The sequence below is a fragment of the Oryzias melastigma genome, unplaced genomic scaffold (assembly GCF_002922805.2).
Source record: "Oryzias melastigma strain HK-1 unplaced genomic scaffold, ASM292280v2 sc00832, whole genome shotgun sequence".
NCBI classification, from domain to species: Eukaryota; Metazoa; Chordata; class Actinopteri; order Beloniformes; family Adrianichthyidae; genus Oryzias; species Oryzias melastigma.
The window spans coordinates 6,724-20,176 of record NW_023417418.1 but is presented as its reverse complement, the minus strand read 5'-3'; the positions used below and the strand labels follow the sequence as shown (position 1 = coordinate 20,176).

The 13,453-nt window shown below is 37.8% G+C and overlaps 1 protein-coding gene across 1 annotated transcript; it reads right to left on the bottom strand.

Annotated features, from left to right (window-relative positions):
* Positions 1 to 512: 512 nt before the first annotated feature.
* On the bottom strand, positions 513 to 13,453 carry LOC112139594 (nebulette; the record flags this gene model as incomplete). Its single annotated transcript, XM_024262415.1, is given in 17 exon segments — positions 513 to 623; positions 728 to 838; positions 1,405 to 1,515; positions 1,735 to 1,842; positions 3,216 to 3,326; positions 4,004 to 4,111; positions 6,022 to 6,132; positions 6,305 to 6,415; positions 8,101 to 8,211; positions 9,134 to 9,244; positions 9,324 to 9,434; positions 9,740 to 9,847; positions 10,712 to 10,822; positions 12,723 to 12,833; positions 12,922 to 13,032; positions 13,108 to 13,218; positions 13,348 to 13,453. Coding segments are annotated over 17 exon segments (1,873 nt in total), but the record flags the coding sequence as incomplete, so codon positions are not given.

Genomic DNA, 13,453 nt, shown 5'->3' with positions numbered 1-13,453 from the left:
CACCTGAACACAAACGTGAAACAATCTCTGATAGAACACAGTCTGTCTGCAGACTGCTGGAGTGAGCGTTAGCTCATGATTTAAGGTTGATATTTTGGAGGGGACGTTTTTCTGGGATCATTTAAATGTGTTTGAGCTGAGCGCTCTGGACTTCTGGGTCATCAGGAACAGAACACGCGTGTTTAAATTTAGAGCCGGTTTTCATGGCTGTGATTCTCCTGTGCATGTCCTTTACCATCTGCTGTTCCCACTCTGCCAGAACGAGGCTGACAGGTTTTCCACAAGCTCCAACAGTTAAGCGTCTTGTTCAAAACAAGCTGATGCTGATCCCCCCCATCCGTACTTTTCCAGCATGTGGGTGTTTTAACCTGAAGTCGACCTGCAGTGGGCGTCATCCTGAACGGTTCAGGCTGCAGATGATGTTCCAGGCAACAATCTGATGTCATTCACTTGTTCCTAGCTTAAATGAGCCTTTTCGGGGGGGCTGTTTTAAACACTCAAGCTGCTCTTACTTGACTCTGTAAGTCGGTGACCTCCCGAGCGAACTGGGTCTCCAGGGTCTCAGGAAGCTGGTGGTAAACCGGACGTGACAACTCCTTCTTCACAGCTTCTTTGTACAGGAGCTGCAAAACAGCGAGTGCAGCGACTGAAGCTTTCAGCAGAAGAACAGTGACTGCTCAGACTTTGACTCAATGCTCTTTAAGCACAGAAGGAGCTGGAGGTGTACCTGGTTCTGCAGCAGTGCAGCCTCTTTGGCGTGCTGCGTCTCCAGAGTTTCAGGTAGTTGGTGGTACAAAGACGCTGAGCTCTGCTTCTTACTGTCTTCTTTGTATTTCGCCTTGAGAAACATTTTAATAAAACAACACATTAAGACTGTCTTAGTGCTGAAAAAACATTTCTGTTTGACCTAAACTAAAAATATTTATCAAAGTGAAACAAGTTCTCATGTGGCAGAAGAGGATTGGAAGAATGTCCTTTGGTCAGGTGAAACCAAAACAGAACTTTTTGGTAAGAACCTTGAAGGAGAAAGAACGCTGAGCTGCATCCAGAAAACAACATACCTACTAATAACTTTAGTTTTTGACCAAATTCTTATTTCCTGGATTTTTTTCTCATTCTGTCTCTCATAGTTGAGCCAAACCTATGATATGGTAAACCTCTCATCTTTTTATGTGGGAGAACTTGCACAGTTGGTGGCTGATTAAAATATATTTTTTCCCCACTGAACACATTTTAGCAGCACAGATTTACATTTTCTTATAGTTGTATTAACAAAAAAAGAGTAAAACAACTAATTGGGGTGGGTGGAGTCATACTCTAAATCCCGCCTCTTAGTCAGTTCTCTTTAAAGTTTTATTTTTCTTATTTTAATTTAGTCTTTCCGTGAACGATGGGCGCACTCACCTCACTCAGCATCTCGCTCAGCTCTTTGGCGCGCTGCGTTTCCAGGGTTTCAGGAAGCACAGAATACAGACTGACACTCAGATCCTTTTTGCCGTCTTCCTTGTATTTGACCTTGAGAAAGAGGAATAAAATCAACAGACGCTTGGATTTTTAGTGTTTGAACTGCGGCTGAGAGAAACATCTTTTCTCCAGCTGAATGTGGAGTCTTGAAGCGTGGGATGTTTGCAGAGATGATGATCATCATCAGAGTTTGGAGCTCTGAGGTGAACACCTCAAACAGCAGCTTCTCCTCTGAGATCCACACAAGTCGTCTGACAGAAGCAGCCGTACCTCACTGAGAACCTCCATCTGCTCTCTGGCAAACTGAGTGTCGATGGTTTCCGGCATGTGATGGTAAAGGCTGGGTCCTTCTGCGCTTCGACTCTGCCTGTACTTCAGCTGCAAATAATTAACATTGGATTCATTTCAGTAAATGAGAGTGTGTTCTAAAAACAGAGGGGGAAGTGTAAAAATGTTAGTTATTTACCAAATATCTCCAATGTATTTTTCTTTATTTATGCAGCTACAACATTTGAAGATTAATTTCAACTGAGGCCTGTGCAGTCTGAGATGTACATTTTGTTTTCTTGTGGTTTCTTTAAACATGATCAAACTTTGAGATTCTGAAAAAACACAACTCTGCTGCAAGAAGAAGAAATGTTTTGTAATAAAAATAAAAAATATGCAACTAGAACAATAAATAAATATGTAGTATCATTCATTTGTTAGTTTCTGAATGTTTTTCTGAATGTTTTTATTTTAGGAGTAACAAGTTAATTTTAGAAGAAATTAAGAAAAATCATCTTGTGATGATTTAAGAGTTTCCTGTGTTTTCTGCACTCTGTATGAATGCTAAAAGACTGGAATTACTCTGTGTTTTATAGGAAGCAAAAGATACATCTGTGCATTGAGCCTGTACCACTGTCATCACTGTAGTGCACCTGTCAAAGTCAGGGCCCGGGGGCCGGATCCGGCCCTCCAGATCACTTTATTTTATTATTAATGACCCAATGTTATCTTGAGCTCATTTCTAACTTGTAGAATTTTGTCAAAATATATTTTTATGGAGAGTAAAATATTGAAAGTTATTTAAGGTTTAAGTTGATTTATTCTGGAATAATATTCCTGACTTTTTATTATTCATAATTATGTGAAAAAAATACAGTTTTAAAATTTAAAAAATTGGCATTCTGCAGCTTTTTGGACTATTTTGACATTTACTAAGATTTTTTTAGGCTATTTAGGAGTTTAGCTAATATTTTCACGCTAGTTTTTTTGGCTAATTTAGGCTTTTTTCAGTTTTTTGGGCCATTTTGAAGTTTAGTTATTTTCTCAGCTACATGCTAGCTGTTTAGTTTATGAAAAACTAAGTTTATTTTTCCGTATTTAAGTCTAATTTGACATTAAGCTAATATTTTAGCAGGCTATTAACTTCAGCCTCTTCAGCTCCCAGCACTATTATCTTCAGCAGCCAAATTCAGCTTACAGCATTCACACTAGCATTATCACAGGTAATACTATATATCTAATTCATAATTATGTTAAAAAGTTACAGTTTTAAAGTTTTGAAAATATAGTTTTAGAGAGTTCTATAAATGTTTATCCTGACCTAAGGTGTGTTTTGGATTTTGGCCCCTGATTGATTGAGTTTGACACTCCTGCTGTAGTGGAACTAAAAGCCAACAGATTTTCCCAAACTGTGGATGTCACTGAGCGACTGATTCAGCTTTAGCAGCAGATGGACGGTTTGAGTCGTCTGGAATGTTTCTTACCTGGCTCTGCAGCTCAGACGCCTCTTTAGCGTGTTTGGTTTCCAGAGTCTCGGGTAGCGTCGAGTACATGGAGTTTATTGCTTCTTTCTTTCCAGCTTCTTTATACTTCACCTGAAGATTAATAAAAAAGACTTAAGATACATAAATGTGTCATAACTAAATAATAAACATTGTCCTTATTGTTTTAGAGGCATTAAGCTGTATTTAGCATTGAACCCTTTGTGGTTTAAAACAACAGAAACGTCTTATTTTGAAAACAGCAGTGGGGGATTTAATAAACCAGGTCAATGTAATTTGGGATCAACAGATGTATTTTACCAGGAAACCTATGGAATCAAATCAGGATCTGCTTACGAAAAAACAGATAAAAAATTTGAATTAGAAAAAATAAGGATTTGAAAGTAGTTTTACACTTGAAAATACATATTGAAAACTTAAAGGAAGTATTAAAAATTTGAAGAAAAAAAAAATTAAACATTTAAAAAAAATAATATTGAAAACTTGAAAAAAATATCTAACATTTGAAGAAAAAAAGTAAATTTGAAACTTGAAAAAAACCAAAAACTGTCACCAATTAAAAAATTGAGACTGGAACTTATATTCACCTGTAAACTTGTTCAATTGGCTAAAAAGGGAACACTAATTTTTATAAACAGTTGATTTCATTCCACTCAGTAAAATCTGTTTGTGTTGATTTCTACTTGTAGGACATCAGTGATCTGATCGATCAAGATCACTCAGAAATAGTGACTGCAGCTGTTTGCAGCTGTGGTCACTCAGAAACTCACCTCGCTCTGCAGCTCAGAAACTGTCTTAGCGAACTGAGTCTCTGCAGTTTGGGACAGTTGAGAGTAAAAACTCTGAGCCAGGTTTTTCTTCCCGTCCTTGTATTTGCTCTGAAAAACACACAAAGGCATTTACCTTCCAAGTGAGATGAGGGTTAAAATGCTCTCAGAGTGAGGCTCTAAACGGCTGAAGGATGACCGTGGATTCCTGAGTTTCTGAGGTCACAGGTCAGACACAGATACAGACTTAAGCTTCGATCACATGTAAAATGATAATGAAGCCTCTGATCTGTGGAGCGATGATGAATACTAACAAAACAAACCATTCTGACTGAAACTATTCTGAGACAGCATCAATGCAGACTGGAGAACTTCACAGCTCCCTCCAGCACTTCAGAGATCTCCTTTGTTTGATCTACAGTATTTGATATTAAACTGGATTTAGGTGCTTTGACTAAACCCTCTTCACCTCCTTAAACAATTAAAGGAGATACGTGTAAACAGCTCCTTTTATCACTGGGCACTTTGGGAATAACCAAGATAGAAAAAGGCTAAAAGTTTAGGTTTAGAGCTTCTGTTTCCATTTGGTTTAGTGCCAAACCTAAAATAAACTTTTCTAGATACAGATGTGTTAGTGCAGTAAAACTCCTCACTACACACTTTTTCCACTTTTCTCAGACAGACATGAACATTTTGACACTTTTCCTTCCTGCTTAAACTCTCAGAGTTCAAACTTAGGATTATAGACTGAAAACAAAGATCAAAGATTTATGTAAATCTGGCAAACTGAACACATTCTGTACAGGAAACATAATTGACAAGGTCAACAGCCAATCAGGACAGAGAGCACAGTTTGCTGTGTAAAAAAAAGAAAGAAAGAAAAGCATAATTGCACGTAAAGAAAAAATCCACAAAACTACAAGACCATAAAGGAGATCCACGATATGAAGACTACTGTACACCAACAATGTCATGATTGTTTTGTATATACAAAACTTTTTTATTTCAAAAATGTTCATGTCAGAAGGTGAGATTTTCAGTTATTTATCTAAAAAAACATGTTTTTTAGATAAAGAAAAAGCCAAAAGGTCCTGCAGTTCATTAAAATGTACAATTAGTAAGAGGCATTGCACATCCATATTGAAGAATTCATCCCCTAATGTGACAACAAAAGGTCTTTGTTCTGAAATAAACAGAAATTTGTTGGAAAACAAGATGATATTACACAAAAGTCTATCAATGTTTTTCTCAAAGGACTGACTAAAATTCAGAAGAATCCCTAAGCTAAATCCACTAGTGCATGCGTGTCAAAGTCAGGGCCCGAGGGCCGGATCTGGCCCTCTTGGTAATTCTATCCGGCCCTCCAGATCACTTTATTTTATTGTTATTAATGACCCGATGTTATCTTGGACTTATTTCTAACTTGTATAATTTTGACAAAATATATTTTTATGGAGAGTAAAATATTGAAAGTTATTTAAGGTTTAAGCTGATTTATTCTGGAATAATATTCCGGCCTTTTTATTATTCATAATTATGTGAAAAAGTTGCAGTTTGTTTTAAAAGTTTTAAAAGCTATTTTGGAGTTTAGCTAATATTTCAGCCACATGCTTGCTGTTTTGAGTAACCTAACTTTAAAAAATTTTTTAGACAAATTTAGCATTTAGCTAATATTTTAGCTGGCTATAAGCTTCAGCTTTTTCAGCTATCAGCTTCAGCGTTTTTAGCCATCAATTTCAGCATCTTCAGCAGCTAAATTCGGCTTACAGCATTCACACTATTATTATCACAGGTCATGCTATATATCTAGTTCATAATTATGTTAAAAGTGATGGCTTTAAAGTTTTAAAAATGTAGTTTTAGAGTGTTCAATAGATGTTTCTCCTGTTCGGCCCGTGACCTAAGGCGTGTTCTGGGTTTTGGCTCCCTGTGAGATTGAGTTTGACACCCCTGCACTAGTGAGATATGATTAATTTAAGCAGAGAAATACGAGTTTGTCTAGACTCAGAGCTTTTCTTTACCTCGCTCAGCATGTCCGTCACCTCTCTGGCAAATGCGGTTTCTAAAGTGTCTGGAAGCGTGTGGTACAGGGAGCTGGACAGCTCCTTCTTCCCACTTTCCTTATACTTGATCTGTGGAAATGTTACCCAGAAAACAAAGCAGTACATTTAGAGTTATTCAACAACAAAGCTCCATACTTATTTTTACTTTGTGCAGAGCCAACATATGAGTGGAAACATACAGACCTAATAATAATAAAAAATAAATAAAAACACTTCCTCATTATTGATTCTAGTTCTTCACCTCACTGAGCAGCTCTGAAGCTTCCTTGGCTCGCTGCGTCTCCATGGTTTGAGGCAGCAGCGAGTACAGACTCGTCCTCACCTCCTTTTTGCCGGCCTCCTTGTATTTAGTCTATAAATGTGTAAAAAAGAAAAACACTTCCACTCAGCATCACTGATCCGGCATTTACTGATCTCTACTTTCAGAAAACACACAGTAAGTCTGATTTATAAAAGTTTGTTTATAAAAATGTCTTCAAGCGCAGCATGTGATTTACAAACCGTGTTGATCAGGCAGTAGTCTGTGCAATCTCCTACATTTATAAAGTCTGCAGCTCGTGCCTTTCTTAAGAAACTACTGGTGGTGTTGGTAAATGATCTACAAATCCTAAATTATTTAGCGCTCTTTTGATCTTTGATAATCAGGATATCTGTATTTACTTGTTTATATTTGAGCAACTACTAGAACTGAAGGAAGATGCTCCAACTGTTATTTTGCCACTAATTAGATGATAAATCACTAATGGATCTTTTTGACATTTGTAGATTGGAGAATGAAGCTCATCATCATTATGTGATCTTCATAACATTTAAATAACATCAATAGAAACAGCTGTGATGAAAATGAAAATTCTGCCAATCTAGGATAATCTAGATAATCCTTAAAAATTAAAGAACCGTTAACTTCCCAGTTTGGGAAACAGAAGGGAATTACACATCTACAGTAGAGCACCTATTGATAAAACCTTTAGGAACTAAAAAAGATTAGTTATTATCTTCATAATCTTTCTGTCATTTAAATCTCTTTCTAAAACACACAAACTCTTACAGCTGGTAACTGAAGTAATTAATGAATTCGAGTGGCTAAATGGGATTCTGACTTGAATGGTAGCATAGATCCAAACGTAAGGTCACATTTTCAAAAGCTCAAACTTTCATCTCTTCCAGTTTACAACTCCTTCCAGGATTCACTATAGGGAGAGACTCGGACAGCTGTGGGCTCTCAAATCCAGGCTGTGTGGTCCTGAATACCTGTCCAGGTACTCTGGAAACAGGTATGAGCAGAACTGTCAACAACACTCCTGTCTTTGGAGTTTTGCTAAAATTTCAGCTACACGCTAGGTGTTTTGGCTAATTTAGGCTTTTCTTTTCAAGTTTTTTTTAGGGTGTTTTTGGAGTTAGGCTAATATTTACATGTGGTGGAGGCATTTTTTCAGTTTTTTTATATTTTGAAGTTTAGCTAATTTTTCACCTACATGCTAGCTGTTTTGGCTAGCCTACATTTTTTTTAAGTTCTTTAGGCTAATTTGCTATTTGGCTAATATTTTAGATGGCTATCAGCTTCACCATTTTTAGCCATCAATTTCAGTGTTTTTAGCCATCAATTTCAGCATCTTCAGCCATCAGCTTCTACGTTTTTCAGCTACCAATTTCAGCATCTTCAGCAGCCAAATTCAGCTTACAGCATTCACACTAGTATTATCACAGGTAATGCTATATATCTAGTTCATAATTATGTTAAAAAGTTTCAGTTTTAAAGTTTTAAAAATGTAGTTTTAGAGTGTTCAATAAATGTTTATCCTGTTCAGCCTGTGACCTAAGGTGTGTTTTGGATTTTGGCCCCTTGTGTGATTGAGTTTGACACTCCTGATTTACAAAGTAAACTTTACATTACTATTGTGTCAAATACCGGTCAAAGATGCTTTTTTTCCTGCGTTGCAATAGTTCAAACAACATCAACACTGGAGATGAGCTCTGATGTAAAAGGAAAAATAAAGGGAGAGAGCCAGAGTTCCTCCTGTGAGTGAAGACGCTGACCTCGCTCTGCAGCTCCGACAGCTGCTTGGCCAGCTGAGTCTCTGTGGTCTCTGGAAGCTGATGGTACAAACTGTGTTGAATCTTCTGCTTCAGACCCTCTTTATACTTCACCTGCAGCACAGGAATGACAAGAGGAGCCATCTTCAGTCCTGAAAACTCTTGGAAGTGATTTGAGCTTGACTTTAAACTGTGGGTTTCCCTTTCTTTTTTAACCCTTTGGAACTTAAAGCCTAAATCTCATTGTTTGTCTACATTTGAATCTATCTCTGTACGGCTACTTCTTGCTCATCCGATATCATTTTAGTCAGCTATTTGACAATTTTTTGTTATTTTTCAATAATGTTTTCAAACACAAAGATGTTCCAGACCCACATGTGGAAATTCCTTTTTTTTATCTCTATGGGGGCTCCTTGACCAAACATTAAATAAGTCATGGAGACTGCTGATCCAGACATGTGAACCGTCAGAGTCAGCAGCTCCTGATAATGACTGCTTAACAAAACTACCTAAAGAAAACAAATAAACAAAGCCTGCAAACTAAGACTACCAAGATCCAACCCCAAACTAAAATAAGAAAACCCAGCAGAGTAAGACTGCTGAGGACAAAGAGGAGAAAAAGAACAAAAAACGAATAAAAGACAAATATATATATATATATTTTAAAGTAAGTATTACTTAATCAGTATTTATTTAATTTAGATTAGTTAAATGTATAATCTGATGTCTGAGGTTCACATAGATGATAAACTATGTAGGTTTTTACATCCTGTTGACCTGAAGACGTCTTGTTTGATCAACTCTACCTCCAGAATGAACAGATTTATATGGAAAGAGAAACTTTGATAAAAAGTTTGATCTTTTATGAGTTAAAATCACATATTATCCTATGCTGCACAACAATGGTTACTAGCTGTCCAGAACTGAACTGAGATGATCCTGTTTGGAACAGAGCAGCTTTTATTTTGAAAACAAGTAATAAAAAGGAAAAAGAAAGTAATCAAATGGAGAATGTAAATAAAAAACAAGACTTCACCTCGCTCTGCAGGTCTGACACCTCTTTAGCGTGTTGAGAGTCAATGGTCTCAGGCAGTAAGGAGTACAGGTTGATGCTCATCTCCTTCTTACCGTCCTCTTTGTACTTCACCTTCCAGACACACAGAAGTGGAATTGTTTTAACAATAAAAAGGTAAAGTGATGAGGCAGTGGAGTGGTTGTCCTGATACCTCACTGAGCAGCTCAGAGACCTCTTTAGCATAGGCTGTCTCCAAAGTCTCTGGCAGCTGATGGAACAGACTCGAAGAGAGGTCTTTCTTCAGCGCCGCTCTGTCATTCAGCTGCACACAGACAGGATCACAGCCTTTATGCTCCTATAATCCTTGATACTGTGGTGTTCCACAGAGACTAAAGCCTGGCTCCCTGATGTTTATAGCAGATACAGAATCTTGCCATTTAAACAATGAGCAACAAAAACATAGACATTTAAAAAAGATAACTATATTGACGTATTTTTTGAAGAGATATGTGGTGACAAGAAATTAATTCTTAAGTTAAAAAAAACTCAATGGACAGAAAGTTTCACCTTTTGTCTACACATTGAAAACACACTTGAGCTCAGTGTGAAAGTTTGGAGTCTGGTCACCTGACTCTGCAGCTGAGCGGCCTCTTTGGCGTGCAGCGTGTCCAGAGTCTCTGGCAGAGTGGAGTACAGAGAGCTCGACAAGTTCTCCTTTCCTTTATTGTACTTTGTCTGAAAAGATCCAGAGAAAAAGAAAATCATATTTTTGAGCTCTGTAATAGTGATGAAACCAAATACATTAACTAAATATTATTAACTAAATATCACTAAATATTCTGTAAGTTGAGCCTAAAGTATTTTTTGTGATTTTTAATGACTAAACAACCCATCTGCATCACATGCAGGTAATCAAGACAATGACAATCCAGCAAAACGCAATCAAGCAGTCAAATATGTTTTAGGTTTATTAATCCTTATATTGTGTTTGGGTCAAAATTGACCTATTTTCACACAATATAACAAATAAATGAGATGAAAGTGTAAAACAAAAAAATGCAGGGCCACTTTTTATGTTGTCTAATAAGGATGAATAAAGATGCTACAGTAGGAAAGATCTACTGGTCGTAAGAGAATCAAGCTTCCCCTGACCCTCACCCAAACCAGAACATCAACACCATCCATGCAGGTAAATAAACCCAAACCTGCCACTCAGAGGCTTAACAGAGACTAAGATTAGAATAAACTCTGAGCTTCCTCAGCCTAAAGTTCTGCTTCAGAAAGACTCATCAAAGGTAATCAACTCTGACGATGACAAGCACATGGTAGAAACTATCATCCATGGAGCTCAGGTGAAACGGTTCACCATGGAAACGGATAAACAAAAAACAAAAAGTGACAGGTGACAAATTCGTGAGCGAAAAAAAAAACATTAGCACCAAATCCTTTATTATGACATAAAACTGCATGAAATCTCAGTATTAATGTCATGTCTATGGTGGATGGACGGATGAACGGACAGATGGATGAATGGATGGATGGAACTTTTGATGCTTTTTCCATAATCTTCAGTCTGAACAGAGAAATCCGGATTCTCACCTGGCTCTGCAGCTCAGCGACGTTTTTGGCGAACTGAGTCTCAGCGGTTTCTGGCAGCTGGCTGTAAAGAGTCTGACAGAGAGTCTTCATCCCCTTCTCTTTGTATTTAGTCTGTCAGAAGAAGAGTTCACAGCTCAGACACACGACAAACACTTGGCACAATAAAAGACGAGCTGAATATGTACCAATTCTAAATGAAGTCTTAAAACAATGACTCTTTTTTCATCACTAATGAGAGACTAAAACTACATCCCCTCATTTCTCTGTGTGTTTGTGTTCTGCAGCATGAACACATATTCTCATCCTCCCAGATCAGGCCTGGCTGCAGGCCGAGCCTCATTAAGGCAAGACGGTATAGGCTTAACATGCAAATTCAGAGGGCTGCAGCTCAGATCGTCTCTTTGATCTGCTTTGGATACAAAATCCCATTTGTGAGGACCCTTTTGTGGCAGAGGCATCAGAGGGACAGGCTGAAAACATCTCAGCAGCCGACGTTTGAAATGATAAGGACCTGATGAGGAGATGAGGAATATCCACCTGCAAACTTCCTGTTGTTTTCCTGAACAGAGACTTCATACCCCTGCAGCATGGCTTTGATAGAGAGGTACTGGATTTGATCCATATAACCCTCGACAGTAATGTGGCACCAAATAGACTCATTTTATCTGTGGGGAAAAATGTAGTCATCTTGAACCCTTTAACATTTATTAAACACTAAAACTACATTTTTAAAACTTTAATAACACATTTTAAAAAATATTTTTCATTAGTTTTAAATTATGAACTATATAAATAGAATTACCTGTGATAATGCTAGTGTGAATGCTGTAAGCTGAATTTAGCTGCTGACGATGGTAGTGCTGATAGCTGAAGATGCTGAAATTGATAGCTAAAAACAACTTCGGTGAAGCTGATAGCGAGCTAAAATATTAGCTAAATGCCAAATTAGCCTAAAAAAACAAAAACATTTTTTGACTTAGCTTAGCCAAAACAGGTAGCATGAAGCTGAAAAAAATAGCTTAACTCCAAAATATCATCAAAAAACAGAAAAAGCCTAAATTAGCCAAAACCGCTAGCATTTAAATATTAGCCTAACTCCAAAACAGCCTATAAAAGCTTAAAAAGAAAACCAAAACTGTCCAAATCAGATAGCATGTAGCTGAAATATTAGCTAAACCCCAAAATAGCCTAAAAATATCTTAGTAAATGCCAAAATAGTCCAAAAAGCTAGCAGAATACCAATTTTTAAAACAGTAAAACAGTAACTTTTTAACATAATTATGAATAATAAAATACAGGAATATTATTCCAGAACCTTAATAACTTTCTTAAATAACTTTCAATATTTTACTCTCCATAAAAATATATTTTGTCAAAATTATCCAAGTAGGAAATAAGAACAAGATACGATTGGACCATTAATAACAGTAAAATAAATGATCTGAGCCGGATAGACCGGATAGAGGGCCGGATCCGGCCCTCGGGCCTTCACTTTGACACGTGCTTTAACACCTGAGGCGTCGTCAATGACGCTTAAGCAGAAAATCTTAAACATACCGTAACTTATCAACCATTAACACGACAATTTAATGTTAAAAACAACTACACACAACACAACTTAATCACAGTTTGGGTCTTAGAGCCTTCCTAATGTTTTAAGTCAGATAATTACATAACTGGGAGGTGTGTTTTTTGATTGGCAGGTATGTGGACTTAAAGAAGAACCAAAATCCTTTTATTGTGTCCAATCACCAACTTTTGGAACTCACGTGCACGCCCCATCTTCAGGAGAACCTTAGTGCACGCTGAAAGTAAAGTTTCTGTTTCCTTTTAAAGTTTTGATTTTATATTCCATTTCCTGATTTTTTTCAGATATGGACATTGGTTAAGTGAGCAGAAGGTAGCTGTTTTTTTTTTTCTCATTTTCTAGTCTTTACTTTGCACTTCAACCTGATGCTGAGGTATTATTATTAAGAAAGCAGGTAGTCAATCAAAGACTGCATCAATCTACCTGGCTCAGCACGTCCCTCATCTCCTTGGCAAAGCAGGTTTCTGGGGTGTCAGACATCGTAGAGTAGATGCTGTTGGACATGTCCTTCTTCCCACTCTCCCTGTACTTCACCTGAAGACAATCCCAACAGGTCACGCTCACAGTCCGAACCAGAGCTTCAGTCCCCTTCAGTACCCCTTCAGTCAGAAGCTGCTGATACCTCGCTCAGCATCTCCGACGTCTCCTTGGCGTGCTGAGTCTCCAGGGTTGCGGGCAGCAGAGAGTACAGGCAGCTGCTGGTCTCCTTCTTTCCTGCTTCCTTATACTTGGTCTACAGGAAAAATGAAAATGTTTCATCAAATGAACGTTGTTTTATCCTCAGTCTGCTCAGGTTCCACATGCTGACCTCGCTCTGCAGCTCCGACAGCTGCTTGGCCAGCTGAGTCTCTGTGGTCTCTGGAAGCTGATGGTACAAACTGTGTTGAATCTTCTGCTTCAGACCCTCTTTATACTTCACCTGCAGCACATGTGAAAGCATCGGTTTACTGCAAACATCATTCAATGTAGCTTCATCAAGGAAACTTCCTAAAAGTGATTGATGAAGGCAAACGGTGAGGGTCACATGGTATCGTTTGAAGGTTCTCACCTCACTCTGCAGGTCTGACACCTCTTTAGCGTGCTGAGTCTCCATGGTTTCAGGCAGTAAGGAGTACAGGCTGATGTTCATCTCCTTCTTACCGTCCTCTTTGTAC